This window comes from Orcinus orca, chromosome 15 (assembly GCF_937001465.1).
Source record: "Orcinus orca chromosome 15, mOrcOrc1.1, whole genome shotgun sequence".
In the NCBI taxonomy this organism is placed as follows: domain Eukaryota; kingdom Metazoa; phylum Chordata; class Mammalia; order Artiodactyla; family Delphinidae; genus Orcinus; species Orcinus orca.
This window is the reverse complement of record NC_064573.1, coordinates 65,709,297-65,725,201: the sequence shown is the minus strand read 5'-3', so window position 1 is coordinate 65,725,201 and position 15,905 is coordinate 65,709,297. Positions and strand designations below refer to the sequence as shown.

At 41.3% G+C, this 15,905-nt stretch overlaps 1 protein-coding gene across 20 annotated transcripts in view; it reads left to right on the top strand.

Annotated features, from left to right (window-relative positions):
* The window catches only part of SFI1 (SFI1 centrin binding protein), an 83,164-nt gene that overhangs the window by 26,605 nt on the left and 40,654 nt on the right, over positions 1 to 15,905 (top strand). For 18 of the 20 annotated variants that reach the window (XM_033412840.2, XM_033412839.2, XM_033412844.2 and 15 more), the window contains 4 exons: positions 3,626 to 3,736; positions 7,295 to 7,389; positions 10,862 to 10,979; positions 12,006 to 12,108. In XM_033412840.2, the coding sequence (XP_033268731.2) occupies positions 3,626 to 3,736; positions 7,295 to 7,389; positions 10,862 to 10,979; positions 12,006 to 12,108 (427 nt within the window). Of the gene's footprint in view, positions 1 to 3,625; positions 3,737 to 7,294; positions 7,390 to 9,807; positions 9,901 to 10,861; positions 10,980 to 12,005; positions 12,109 to 15,905 lie in introns of those variants that run through there. The other 2 variants (XM_033412858.2, XM_033412857.2) reach the window with 2 other exon arrangements.

Sequence of the window (15,905 nt, the reverse complement as noted above, 5' to 3'; positions counted from 1 at the left end):
CAACTGTGGCATCTGTGGCAAAATCCTTTTGCGTTGCATTCCCCTTGTGCCTACTCCAGGCCATCACACTAGCAGTTTTTTTTCTGTCTCTTCTGTATCAATTTTTCCCTCTTTACTGGATCATTTGTACCAGCATACAATGCTATTATTTTCCTATCGTGAAAGAAAAAAAGTCTCTTTGATGCTCCTTCTTTCTGCAGCTAGCTCTCCATCTCTTTGCTTCCCTCTACATTTCCTGGCCATCCCCAACCTCTCCAGCACCTCTTTTTGTAGTCTCAAGTCCATCCTACAAGGCTTTTGATTCCATCATGCCACCAAAATTGTTTTTGCTTTTGTAAGGTCACTACATTTGCTGAAATCAGTGGTGAATTCTTAAATTTCCTCTCACTTGACTTACCAAGAAGCATTAGACAGCCCATCATTCCCTTCTTCAAGGAGCCCTTTCTTCTCCCAGCGTCAAGGTTACCATTCTCTCTGTTTCCCTTCCACCTCTTTGTCCCCTCTAACTCTCTTTGGTTGGTTCCTCCTCATCTAAATATCCCACCCCCAGTCCTTGCACTGCCTCTCTGTCTACCTCCCAACCATGTCAACCTCATCCCATGATTCCCAAAGGTACACACCCAGCCCAGACCTCTTCCTGGACTGCTACACACGTGACATTCCACTCTGCGCCCAATAGACGTCACAACTCAGTATGTTCATAACCAAAGTCTAGACCTTCCCCACAGACCTCCCTGCTGAGTGTTACTCTCTCCAGTAAAGGAAGCTCCCATCCTTCTAGGGACTCGGGTCAGAAACCTAGGAGTCATCCTTGGTATCTTATTCCCTCACTCCCCGATTGCAATGCCAAATGCCAAAATTACGTTGATTCAACCTTCAAAATAGATTCAGACTCCAAGCTCTTCTCAGTACCTCCAGTTGCTACGACCCTGGTCCGGGCCATCATGTCTCCCCTGAATGACTCCAGGAGCCTCCTCACTGGTCTCCTGCTCCGAGCCTTGTCCTTAGTCTCTTCACACAGGCAGTCTGAGTAATCCAGTCACGTCACTCTTCGGCTCAGACCTTGGGCAGCTTCCCATCCTGCTTACAGTAAAAGCCAGAGTCCTTACTGTGGCCTATAGACTAGTCACCTTTTTGTTTTACCTATCTATGGATCTTTTCTTTTTCATTTCTGCCATCATAGTTTTAATTTCCAAGAGCTCTTTTTTGTTCTCTGAATAGTCCTTTTTTAAAAAAAATAACATCCTGGAGGCTCATAATTTTTTTGAGGTTAATGTAATGATTTATTTCTAAGGTTTTTGACTGCTCTGTTTCTTCCAAGCTCCTTTTTCCTGTGTGCTTTTGTTCACTGTCTCATGTTGTAGTCTTTCCTCAAATGTCAAGAGATCCTTTTATTGTCTGCTCATATTTAAGAGTTAATATTAGAAGCTTATATACCCATTCAATGTATGTATAGGGACTTGTAAGCTGAGGGTTTCCCTTTAGGCTTTTGAGGCAGAGACCAGATAGTTTCATTGGGGGAACTCCATCTGTCAGTATCTGAAGTCCTTTTCCCTTAGATTGATCAGTTTTCCCCAGAGGAGAGGAGTCCTCCAAACTCCTTCTGGGGTAGAGTGGGGTGGAGGCGGGGGGCGGTGGTTATAAGCTTGGCGGCAAGCAGAGGAGAGGGAATGTGGGTCTCACTGTTCAGTATGTAGACTCTCAGTTTAGGACTGTCTCCCGAGCTGTGCCTGGTGTTTGGAGAGTCCAGTGCCCCTCAGGTTCAGCCTCTCCAGAGATAAGCCTGAGTCTGCCCAGGTGAATAATGGGATCCAAGGGCCTAACTGTTTCTTACTCACAGGCTTCCAAACAATCCTGTGTTTTCATTTCCACCCAGGGCTCCCCGCTTCCTGATACCTCTTGTTCCCATGCCTTTCTGGGGTTCATGCCACCAGCCCCTTGCCTCTCGACTCTCCTCCCACCAACACTTAGTTCTCCGCCTTCTTTCACCTGTTGATTCAGTTGCCACTCGCCTGCCTGCTTTCTGTCATCAAAAATTTGTTGGCATCTCTTGTTTGTTTGTTTTTTTGTTTTCTGCAGTACGCGGGCCTCTCACTGTTGTGGCCTCTCCCGTTGCGGAGCACAGGCTCCGGACGCGCAGGCTCAGCGACCATGGCTCACGGGCCCAGCCGCTCCGCGGCATGTGGGATCTTCCCGGACCGGGGCACGAACCCATGTCCCCTGCATCGGCAGGTGGACTCTCAACCACTGCGCCACCAGGAAAGCCCAGCAGGTGGATTCTTAACCACTGCGCCACCAGGGAAGCCCTGGTTATCTATTTTAAATATAGCAGCCAATCCCAAATTCCCAGTTTGTTCTCCCCCAGCCTTCCCCCCGGTAACCATAAGTTCATTCTCTAAGTCTGTGAGTCTGTTTCTGTTTGTAGATAAGTTCATTTGTATCTTTTTTTTTTTTTTTTTAGATTCTGCATATGAGTGATATCATATGCTATTTGTCTTTCTCTGTCTGACTTACTTCACTTAGTATGGTAATCTCCAGGTCCATCCATGTTGCTACAAATGGCATTATTTCATTCTTTTTTATGGCTGAGTTATATTCCATTGTATATTTATGTACCACACCTTCTTAATCCATTCATCTGTCATTGGACATTTAGGTTACTTCCATGTCTTGGCTATTGTTTTTTTTGTTTTTAAAAATATTTATTGAGGCTGCGAAGGGTTTAGTTGCGGCATGCTGGATCTTTGTTGCGGCATGCAGGCTTTTAATTGCAGCATGTGGAATCTAATTCCCCAACCAGGGATCAAACCCAGGCCCCCTGCATTGGGAGCATAGAGCCCTACCCACTGGACCACCAGGAAGTCCCATGTCTTGGCTGTTGTAAATAGTGCTGCAATAAACATTGGGAGGTGAATTTATGTATATTTTGCCAGCCAGTTTTTTAAAACCTGTGAGTGGGTGAGGATGAAGGACATGTTAGTAACCTACAGAACCATGAAAAGAAATTTGGAGTGACTGACAGGCCAGAGTTCCTGAGTTACCAGTCTTCTTGACCATGCCTGTTAGCATCAGCACAGTCTCACTGCCCTGCTGCTTTCTTTCTTAATAGCTTTTTCCCTTCTTATTCTCTCTTCTCTTTTGCTCTTGTTATAACTCCCCTAGTCAGATTTCAGTTAAACTAATATATTCTGTTAAGTCCTAGGAATATCATTAGGCATTTGCTTATTTTATAACTTTTAATCTCCTGGGTATGTAAATGAGAAGTGTAGCTACTATCTTTTACTAATCAAATATATTTTTTAGTCTGGTGAATGAAAAAAATTGAGAATGTTAATTCTCAACTCACTTATGGTATTTGAAAAGTCAGATTTTTTTACTTTCACCTCTTTAATTGGTGAGATCTAGAGTATAAAAGTTTTTAGCCTCATTTCTAGTTTAAGTAGTTCTAACGTTTTGATCTGAAAAAGTTGAATATGTCTATTTTTAATCTATTTTGGTGTTATCAAATAATGAACCACACTTTTCTATGAGAAAGCAATGGCCATATGAAACGGTGATTTGGGAATAGATATCAGCTCCAACATTGTCAGTTATGTCTCTCTGGTTTTTTTTTTCATTGCCCTAGGTTTTACTATGAGCAAAGAATTCTGCAGAAGGTCTTTGAAGAATGGAAAGAAGAGTGGTGGGTTTCCCATCGAGAGTGGAAACTCCGTGTTCGCGCTGACTGTCACTATAGGTAGGATTTCATGTTACATTACTTTAATTTTACTGATACACGTTATCAAATAATTACTTGTTGGCATGTTTCTGGTCAGAAGGATAGAAATTTTTTTTCTGGTTTTATTGAGATATAATTGACATATATTAATTACTGTATGAGTTTCAGGTGTACAGAATAAAGGTTTGACTTACATATTATGAAATGATTACCACAATAAGTTTAGCTAATGTTTATCATCTCATATAGATACAATAAAAAGAAAAGGGGAGGGCTTCCTTGGTGGCGCAGGGGTTGAGAGTCCACCTGCTGATGCAGGGGACACGGGTTCGTGCCCCGGTCCGGGAGGATCCCACATGCCGCGGAGCGGCTGGGCCCATGAGCCATGGCCGCTGAGCCTGCGCGTCCGGAGCCTGTGCTCTGCAGCGGGAGAGGCCGCAACGGTGAGGGGCCCGCGTACCGCAAAAAAAAAAAGAGAAGGGGAAAAAAAAGAAAAAAATTTTCTCCTTGTAATGAGAACTTCTAGGATTTACTGTCTTAACAACTTTCATATATATCATACAGCAGTGGTAACTATAGTCATCATGTTGTACATTACATCCCTAGAACCTCTTTGTCTCATAACTGGAAGTTTGTACCTTTTGACTGCCTCCCCCAACCCACCCCGGCCTCTGGTAACCACAAATCTGATCTTTTTCTGAGTTGTTTGTTTTTTTTTTTTTAAGATTCCACATATAAGTGAGATCATATAGTATTGGTCTTTCTCTGTCTGATATATGTCACTTAGCCTAATGCCCTCAAGGCCCATCCATGTCGTCGCAAATGGCAGGGTTTCCTCTTTTTTTTTTTTTTTTTTTTTTGCGGTACGCGGGCCTCTCACTGTTGTGGCCTCTCCCGTTCCGGAGCACAGGCTTCGGACGCGCAGGCTCAGTGGCCATGGCTCACAGGCCCAGCCGCTCCGCGGCATGTGGGATCCTCCCGAACCCGGGCACGAACCCGTGTCCCCTGCATCGGCAGGTGGACTCTCAACCACTGCGCCACCAGGGAAGCACCCTCTTTTTTTTTAATGTATATGTTTTTATGGGATTTCCTCATTTTTTAATGGCTGAGTAAATTCCATTGTATATAGATACCACAACTTTACCCATTCATCCACCTTTGGACACTTAGGTTGTTTCGCTGTCGTGGCTATTGTAAATAATGCTGCTGTGAACATGGTGGTGCAGATATCTTTTCAAGTTAGTGTTTTTGTTTCCTTTGGATATATTTCCAGAAGTGGGATTGCTGGATTGTCTGGTAGTTCTATTTTTAATTTTTTAAAGATCTGCATACTGTTTTCCTTGGTGGCTATACCAATTTACAATCCTACCAACAGTCCACAAGGTTCCCTTTTCTCCATATCCTCACCAGCGTTTGTTCTCTCTTGTCTTTTTTTTTTCTTATGTCTTATTTTTTGGAGACCTAATTTCCTACTTTTCCTTTTTTAATTGAGGTAAAATTGGTTTATAACATTATATAAATTTAGGTGCACATTATAATTCTATTTTGTCTTTTTGACGACGGCCATTTTAACAGGTGTGCGGTGATTTTGATCTCATTGTGATTTTGATTTATATTTTCCTAATGACTAGTAGTGTTGAGCATCTTTTCATGTACCTGTTGGCCATTTGTATATCTCCTTTGGAAAAATGTCTGTTTAGGTCCTTTGCCCACTTTTAAATTGGATTATTTGTTTTTTTTGCTATTGGGTTATATGAGTTCTTCATATATTTTGGCTATTCCTTATCAGCTATGTGGGTTGCAAATATTTTTTTCCCATTTTGTAGGTTGTTGTTGTCACTTTGTTGGCTGTGTCTTTTGCTGTGCATAAGCCTTTTGGTTTGCTGTAGTCCCACTTGTTTATTTTTTATTTTGTTGCTTGTGCTTTAGGTGTCATATCCAAAAAATCATTGCTAAGACTTATGTGAAGGAGCTTTTTTCCTATATTTTCTTCTAGGAATTTCATGGTTTCAGGAGGTTGGACCATCCTTGCAACGAGAAGAGTTTTGGATTATTTTCTGTATTTCTTCAAATTCTTTTTAGAGTAAGCAAGATCAAAGTCCTAAATTAAGCCCAAGCACACAATACTGTGTGCATGTGAGCACATATACACAGATACCCCTCTAATTCAAGTAATCGTTATGTAATGATCATGCTAATGATTTGAATATGTTTTTCTCACTGACTCTCACTTCTGTATAATTTCTAATTCTGTGTTTTAAAATAATAAAGTTTTAATTTGTATTGATTGGGAGAAAATATATGCCCAATATAGAACATTAAGAAAATAGAAATAGAAAAAACTTTAAAAATTTATTTATTTTTTTAACAGTAGAGAGAAGAAACTCTTAATCTTTGACATTTGTATTCCCAAAGATAAGTGGAAGAAAAAGTAAAAATTGGGAATTACATCACATACGTATCTTTATACATCTTATTTTGCGGTACACGGGCCTCTCACTGTTGTGGCCTCTCCCGTTGCGGAGCACAGGCTCCAGACGCGCAGGCTCAGCGGCCATGGCTCACGGGCCTAGCCGCTCCGCGGCATGTGGGATCTTCCCGGACTGGGGCATGAAACCATGTCCCCTGCATCGGCAGGCGGACTCTCAACCACTGAGCCACCAGGGAAGCCCTATACCTTTTTTAAAGTAAAAACTTAGTATGTCTTATACATTGTGTCTTTTTCAAATGGTATTCACTCATTATAATCATGTCTTTAAGCTCTTCGGGGCAGGGTTTCTGATTTATGGATATTTCAGATATCCATAAATACAGACATCGCTGAATCGTTCTAAGAAGCTGACAGAGTATGAAATCAAGTTTTAGGAAATGGGATAGTGAAGATATGGAGGGACTGACAGTCTTTTTTTTTTTTTTTTTTGGGTGCTTTTTGGTTTTTTGCTGTGCGCTGCTTTCTCTAGTTGGAGCGAGGAGGGGCTACTCTTCCTTGCGGTGCAGGCTTCTCACTGCAGTGGATTCTCTTGTTGCAGAGCGTGGGCTTCAGTAGTTGTGGCTTGCGGGCTCTGGAGCACAGGCTCAGTAGTTGTGGCACACAGGCTTAGTTGCTCTGCGGCATGTGGGATCTTCCCGGACCAGGGCTCGAACCTGTGTCCCCTGCATTGGCAGGTGGATTCTTAACCACTGCGCCACCAGGGAAGCCCTGGGACTGACAGATTTAATGTGTATAATGTATGTATTGAGACAGAAAAGACAAAGGAGAACATTGACTGTGTTTTAGTGCAAAGGAGAGGTTATGTTTTACATGGTGTGGATGATTGAGATATGACTGTCATTCCAAATGCCACAGCTTTGTGGGTGCTGAAAGTGAAGTTATTCTAGGATAATTCACACCTTTCTTCCTTGGTAATAATATAAGGTGTGGAGAATGACACTCCAATTTTAGCTTAGGATATAGATTGGCTTTTTTGTGTCAGAAGTGTTCCTGTTAATTTCTCCTAAGTACAGAACGGACTGGGTATGTCGGATTAGGAGTTGTTTTGTTTTAAAGAAACGCTATTTGCTTTTTTGGCTCCTCAGATATTACTTGTATAACCTGATGTTCCAAACCTGGAAGACCTACGTGCATCAGCAGCGGGAGATGAGGAACAAGTACCTGAGAGCCGAGGATCATGGTGAGAAAAGGAAGTACACGTCTAAAGAAAATGCCTCCATTTGTCTTTTTTTTCCTTTATTAAGATTTTATTTTTAAGAGCAGTTTTAGGCTCACAGCAAAGTTGAGGGGAAGGTAGTAATTGCCCATATACCCACTCCCCAACACATACATAGCCTCTCCCATTATCAGCATCCCCCATCAGTGTGGTACATTTGTTACAGCTGGTGAACTTATACTGACACATCATAATCACTCAAAGTCCATAGTTTACATTAGGGTGTATTTTCTTTGGTGAGGTGTCGATTAAGTTCTTTTGCCCATTTTTAATTGGATCGTTTGTTTTCTTGTTGAGTTTTAAGAGTTCTTTTTATATTTTGGATAATAATCCTTTGTCAGATATGTCCTTTGCAAATATTTTCTTCCACTCTGTGGCTTGTCTTCTCATTCTCTTGACATTGTCCTCTGCAGAGCAGAAGTTTTTAATTTTAATGAAGTCCAGCTTATCAATCTTTTCTTTCATGGATGGTGCCTTTGGTGTTATATCTAAAAAGTCATCACCATACCCAGGGTCATCTAGGTTTTCTCTTACATTATCATCTAGAAGTTTTATAGTTTTGTGTTTTACATTTAGGTCTGTGATCCATTTTGAGTTAATTTTTATGAGGGGGTGTAAGGTCTGTGTCTTTTTTGCATGTGGATGTCCAGTTGTTCCTATACCATTTGTTAAAAAGACTATCTTTGCTCCATTGTATTCCTTTGCTCCTTTGTCAAAGATAAGTTGACTATAAGAGCCTGTTGCCAGGCTCTCTGCTGTGTTCCACTGATCTGTCACTTCTTTTGTCAATATCACACTGTTTTGGTTACTGTAGCTTTATAGTAATTCTTCAACTCAGGTCGTGTCAGTCCTCCAGCCTCCTTCTTTAATATTGTGTTGGGTATTCCAGGTCTTTTGCCTCCATATAAATGTTATAATCATTTTGTGATATCCACAGGATAACTTGCTGGGATTTTGGTTGGGGTTGCATTGACTATGAATCAGGTTGGGAAGAACTGACATCTTGACAATATTGAGTCTTCCTATCCTGAACATGGACTCTCTCCCCGTTTATTTAGTTCTTCCTTTATGTCTTTCATCACAGTTTTGTAGTTTCCTCACACAGATTTCATATATGTTTTGTTAGATTTATACCTAAATATTTCATTTTTTTGAGTGCTACTGTGAATGGTGGTGTATTTTTAATTTCAAATTCCACTTGTTCATTGCTGTTATATAGGAAATCAGTTGACTTTTGTATATTAACCTTGCATCCTGCAGCCTTGCTATGAATTGCTTATTAGTTCCAGGAGTTTTTTTGTCAATTCTTTTTGGCTTCTTTACATAGACAGTCATGTCATTTGCAAACAAAGACAGTTTTATTTCTTCCTTCCCAATCTGTATACCTTTTATTGCTTTTGTCTAGTTGCACTAGCTAGAACTTCTAATATGATGTTGAAAGGGAGTGAGAGGGGTCATCCTTGCCTTATACTTGATTAGTGGAAAAGCTTTTGAGTTTCTCACCATTAAGTATGCTATAGGCTTTCTGTAGATATTCTTTATCAAGTTGAGGAAAATCCCCACTTTTCCTAGTTTACTGAGAGCGCAGATTTACTTTTGCCTTCACAAAAGCTCAGAAGCTTTTGTGAAGGATGAGTACATTGTCTCTGAGAGAGAATAACTCCAAGTCAAAGGGAAGACTTGTTCGATTCCCTTTCCTGTTTTCCAGGATGTGTGATCTCTGAGCAGGAACTCCTGTGTGATCATATCCCTATGGTTTTCTCTATATGGCATGGTTTTGGCACCTACCACTCACTTAAGCATGATTTGTGTGAACTGGCTGTTCCTGCCCTGCTGGTGCAGTGTTCTGGCTGTGTTTCTCTCGCAGCACTTGGGACTATTGTCTGTCTTGCTGCCATGTGTCACATTGCAGTGCTTACTTCTGATCTTCTTTGTCCAGGTTGTCCCTTAGTGATCTTGTGGACAGTTTAGCTCTGGTCAGTGTCTGATTCCTCGAGTTGAACCCAGAAACCTATGTGGGGAGCCTAAGGGAAAAAAGGCACTAACTTTCAAAATGATAATGCAGCCTGCTGTTTTTCATAGCCATTTCACATGAATGCCCTATAGGCACCTCAAACTCAGCAAGTCCCCAGTACAGCTTGTCCACTGCTCCCCGTTTAGACCTGCTCTTCCTACTTTTCCTAGCTAAGCAAGAAACCTTACTTACGAATGGCTTCGTCGTAACAGCATTTAGTTATCTTCTCTTAAAACATGCCTCCCTGAGGTGTCCCTTACACTCATCTTTTCTTTGCCAATGCCTGAGATTAAGCCTCATCTCTTTCCCCAGAATATTATAAGTACCTCTTCTTTTATCTCCTTGGATTTATTTTCTTCTTTTTATAGATAATCTCGTTTACTCTTTGCAAACATACCTTGAAGGGAAGCACCATTTTGCAGATGAGGAACTGGTGTGAGGTTACTTAGCTCAGTGACAAGGTCAGTACTCAGGCCCAGCTTATCTTACTCAGGAGCCTAAACTCTAAGCTACAGCACCATACTAGTCCTTGTTGCCTGAGATGTGCTGATTCATGAGGTCTGAGGTGGGCCCAAAGAAGCTGCATGTTAAATTCTTTTTCATATTTTGACTTGACTTGTCAACAACTATGAAATATAAAGTATAGCTCTAGTCATCCTGACCACATTTTGGAGAATGTCCTCAAAATGTTTTACATAATTTTATTTTCTCCTTTGTGTTCTAAAAAGAAAAGAAACTTATGTCGTCAGTGATGACTTTCATAATGAAAATGGAGTTTACCACAAAGGGAGACCTATGGACTTTTGTGCCTCCCATATTTAGTAAATTCTCTTTCCTCCAGGATCATTACTGGTCCTTCTTATTCTGTTTCTCAAACAGATACAGATAGTATCCTTTCCTTTTGTCTTGTTTATTCTACTTTGCAATTATTGTTTCAAACAGCAAATTTTATAACATGACTTCTTTAACTTTATATTATGGAAGTTTAAAAATATCTACAAAATGGAAAGGTAGAATAATGAACTTCCGTGTACCCATCATCCAGCTTCCAATAATTATTGACTCACATATATCCATATCCACATTCACTTCTCTGCTTCCTCTGTTATTTCTTGTGTAAATATTGCAGAATATAACTCTAAAAAAAATAAGGACTTTTAAAATAAAAGATTTCTGAACAGTGCAGTACACTGATTTTCCTTTAAAAGTTTTGTAAATGTTATCACTTATATAACCATTCTTCACATCCTGCATCCTTATTAATTTTGTAGAGCTTCACAAGTTTTCCAGCAGAGGGCACTAGAAGACTGGAGGAATTTAGATATTCAAAGGAGGGATGTCAGAGCTTTTGAACTTTTGTCTTAACCCAGAGTGATCCATCTCCCCCAGCCCCATTTTGAAAATCTCTTTGGTGCCATCTAGATGCAAAACGAAAGATGCGACAGGCCTGGAAGTCCTGGTTGATCTACGTGGTTTTTCGTAGGACCAAACTTCGGATGCAGACCACTGCCCTGGAGTTTAGACAGCGGAGTACTTTGTGGTGAGTGTGTTCCATTGCCCTACAGATCAGCAGCGTTCACTTTACCTCAGCTTTGCTTTATGCTACTGGAAAACCAGCATAAAAACCCACCTTAAAACAATGTTTTGGGGATTTCCCTGGTAGTCCAGTGGTTAAGAATCTGCCTTCCAATGCAGGGGACGTGGGTTTGATCCCCGGTTGGGGAACTAAGATCCCACATTCCGCGGGGCAACTAAAACCACACGCTCTGGAGCCCGCGCGCCACAACTAGACAGAAGCTCGCGCGCCGCAACTAAGACCCAATCAGCCAAATAAATAAGTATTTAAAAAAAAACCCAAAACAATGTTTTGAACATAATTGATACCTAATAAATATTTATTGATAACTTGTTCAACATTGAGATCAGGTTTTCACCAAATCATAAGTAACACTAATTGAGTACTTACTAGAAAACCCTGTGTTAAGTTTCTGTGTGTGTTAATTTTTTAATGTAAAGTGTCTCATTTAATCCTTACCATAAACTATGAAATACTGTTATTGCACAGATTAAGATATATGAGCTCAGGCAAGTTACTCAACCTTTCTGAGACTTACTGTATAAGTTGTAATTAGCAGAACTAGGGCTCACCCACCCATCTCTCTGATGCCAAAGCTCATGCTCTTAACTGCTGCCTTGCACTGCATCTCAGCAGCATTGTCCACACATTGGAGGGTGAGTTAGTCCACTCTGAAAGCCAGGTGTGTGTAGCAATGAGCTGCTTTATAATGGGACTGATTCCACTGTGCATTGTTCCCAGTGGTCCTCTGGTGTCCCAAATGGCAGTGTCTTAAAAGCTCAGTTTCAGAGCGTGTCTGTAGTGTCTAAGGCTGGATCTGACCTTAGGAACCATCCGTTTCCAACCCTTAACTGGCAGCTCTAGAACTGTTTCTTGGCTGTTTAGGGAGAGGGACTTGAGCTCAGGGTCTGAGGCCCAGCCCTCACTGCCCTTCTCTTTTCTGGCTGGCCTTGCTCTGACTGGTCCCATCTTTGATTTGCTCTCTGACAGGGTGTGGTGGAGCACGTGGAGATGGCAACTGGGACAGGTTCACCTGGGCCGTGCCCTCCATGCCTCGGCTGTGAAGCACAGGGCCCAGAGCCTCCAGCTGCAGGTGAGTCCAGCAGACTCGGGCTTTGGTGTCCTCTGTCCACGTCGTCAGCCACCATACCCACAATGGGAGCTTGGGCAGGTGGGGTCGGACTCCCAAGCAGAAAGCTGACCGTCATGCTGCTGCCTCTCTGCTGGGCCCTCCCTGCAGCTCAAGGGATGGAAGTGGGGTGCGAGGCAACTTGGAAGGCTGGACTCTTCAACAGACAGAGGCCGCTGGAAGGAATATGCTAGATGTGATTTCCAGTAATCTTTAGAGAGCTCCTGTTAATTGTGGAGCCGGAACGGGATTTATGAATTAATTATAAATATGTTAAAAGAAACAGTAGTATAGTCTTTATTTCCTCATTACTCTTTTCCTACAGCAAATTAGAAAACGAGGGCAGAAAAGAAACTAAGACTGAAAAGAAAACCTGGGTTTTTCATATAATTTTGCTTATTTCTTAGAGTTCCTTTTGGGAAAGCCACTAGCTTTTGGTCAGTTATAAAGGCTTAACATCTGTACCAAACGTATGCTGTGGTGAAGCTTTTTTATGGCCTTTGATAAGCTTTCTGAACTTCAGTCACTTTTTAGTGTCTCCTGGGTACTTATAGGGCTGCCAAGTCAGTCATAGAGAATAGAACAGGGAGGAGGAGAAAAAGAAGTGCGTGTTACTATATTGTAGGAGTAATAACTTCTTTTTTCCATTTATTTATTGATTTATTTTTGGCTGTGTTGGGTCTTTGTTTTTGTGCACAGGCTTTCTCTAGTTGCAGCGAGCAGGGGCTACTCTTCATTGCAGTGAGCGGGCTTCTCATTGTGGTGGCTTCTCTTGTTGCAGAGCACAGGCTCTAGGCACGCAGGCTTCAGTAGTTGTGGCACATGGGCTCAGTAGTTGTGGCTCGTGGGCTCTAGAGCTCAGGCTCGGTAGCCGTGGCACATGTGCTTAGTTGCTCCGTGGCATGTGGGATCTTCCCGGACCAGGGCTCGAACCTGTGTCCCCTGCATTGGCAGGCGGATTCTTAACCACTGCACCACCAGGGAAGTCCCTGTAGGAGTAATAGCTTTTTAATCTGACAACATTTTGTATCATCCATGGAAGAATATGCAGTATATGGAGATCATATGCAGACAGCATAGATTGGGGTCAGCAAACTTGCCCATGGATCAGATTTGGCCAGCTGATTGTTGTTGTAAATAAAGTTTTATTGGGACGCAGTTACACCTGTTCATTTATGTATTGTCTAAGCTGCTTTCAGGCTACAACGGTAAAGTTGAGTAGTTGCAACAGAGACCATGTGGCCTGCAAAGCCTAAAAAAAGTATTATCTGACCCTTTAAGAAAAAAATTTGCTGACCTCTGAACTCATAAGGTCTTCTGAAGCAGTAGCAAGGAAATAGACATAGTTCTTGCCAGTGATAATAACGGTAACAAGAACAGCAGGAGCAGTAATAGTATTTATTGTGGTCTTACAGTCCTAGGTGCTGGACTAAGTGCTTTATATGTGTTATCTCAATTTTCAAAATTACTTTTTAAATCCCGTATTATTATAGGTTAAATAACTCAAATGAGGGTCATGCACCTAGCAAAGGTCAGAGCCAGTATTTGAACTGAGGCAGCCTGAAAAGTGCAAAGCTGTTCTTTTAACTATCATGCTGCCTTGTCCTCAGTAGACTTGTGCTTTCAGGAGGGAGAGGGAGCTATGAATGTGAAAATGCCAGAAGCATAGGAACATAATGAGGCTGGTTTTCTGTCACTGATGGACTTCAGCTATCGTCCCTTTCAGATAGTCACTTTGAGAACCTATAAACTCGTTCTCCTGGTGCTGCTATTGCTCAGAACACTTTTAGAATTCCTTTTTTACTGTTGCCTTCAAAGCTTGCAACAACAGATTTGAATGAATATTTTTAGTGATAGCAGGTTTTCATTGCTTGAGGTTAGATTTAACTTAGAAGACAGCCGAGAGTCATTCAGAATCAAATCCAATGAAAAACGTGAGCAATCAAGATAACACTGATACGGACCACACTATATGAGACTCTAAGGCAAATTTTATAGTGCAGATTGTAAATAAAATCCTTGTGCCTGATAAGTACCATATGATTTACCAAGAACTTAAATTTAAGTCATTCTCTTAATCCTCACAGCATCTCTGAACTAAGCAGGGCAGACGTCATGAGATATGTAAAATTTTAAAAAATTAAATTATGTACTTCAAAAATAAAAACATTAAATATAAAACATTTATTAAAAATATTAAAAGATATCCAAGTACCCAACATACAGGTTTAAAAGGTATTAGCATTTTCCATACTTGCCCCAGAATTTAATGTAATTAAATTCACAGTTCAAGCCCCCCACTTCCTTCCTTCCGCCACCTTTCCTCCTTAGCAATAACCTGTACCCTGATACTGAAGTCCCCATTTTCTTGTGTTCTTTTGCACTTGTAAAAATGTGTGCATACATATACATAAAGAATAAGTGTTCTGGACTTCCCTGGTGGCACAGTGGTTGGGAGTCTACCTGCCAATGCAGGGGACACAGGTTCGAGCCCTGGTCTGGGAGGATCCCACATGCCGCAGAGCAGCTAGGCCCGTGAGCCACAACTTCTGAGCCTGCGCGTCTGGAGCCTGTGCTCCGCAGCAGGAGAGGCCGCGATGGTGAGAGGCCCACGCACTGCGATGAAGAGTGGCCCCTGCTTGCCACAACTGGAGAAAGCCCTTGCACAGAAACAAAGACCCAACACAGCCATAAATAAATAAATAATTTTAAAAAAAAAAGAATAAGTGTTCTGACTTTGTGTTGTTAGGAAACTTATGAATGGTGTCATACTGTACATTTACTTTGCAGCTTGCTTTTTTTTTAATGCAACAGTGTATTTTTGAGGTTTATCCATGTTGATACATAGAGATCTGTTAACTACCTATAATATGCCTTTGTACTGAATAAGGCTCAATTTACCTGCTCAGTGCTGCTGACCTGTTGATTCCTTCTGATTATGTTTTTTACAATTACAAACAATGTGGCAGACAGCACTCTTAAACACAGATCCCTGTGCAAGAGTCTGAGTTTCTCTTGTTCCTGGAAGTGAAACTTCTTTGGGTATCATCTCGTCATCCTTATCAAGCATCACCTATTTGCTCCAGTGCTGTGCCAGTTTATGTGCTAAAATTTCAGTTCCCATTTCTTTTGGCCTCATCAGCGCTTTGCATTGTCAGACTTGGTCATTTTCACCAGTTTGATAGGTCTGAAGTGGTAATTCCTTGTTGCTTTAATTTACATTTCGCTGATTCCTAATGAAGCCCAGCATCTTTTCAGACGCTTGTTTGCCATTTGAGTTTCTGTTTTTCAGCTTGTTACTATCCCTCACTCCTTTTTTTCTGTTGGGTTATTTGCCTTTTTCTGCTCTGTGGACATTGTCATACATTCTGCTTACTAATCTTTTGACTATTAGGTACATTGCAAGTATTTTCTTCTAGTCCATAGCCTGTTTTTTTGCTTTGTTTATGGTGGGGTTTTTTTCATACAAGTGTTATTATTTTCAGTGTACCTAATTCTTGTATCTTATGGTTTGGTCTTTAACCCATCTTGGGTTTAATTTTATAAATTGTGTGTAACAGGGTACTAGTTTGTCATTTTCCTTATGGATAATTTCTGCAGCACTGTTTACTGGTTAGTTCATCCTTTATCTTTTTTATACTGACTATTAGTCCACCTCCATTATAGAGCAACGTCCCATTTGTTCATGGGTCTATTCTGGGCTCTGTATTCCATTGGTCTATTTGTCTATCTGTGAGCCAGTACACACTGTTTTGATTATG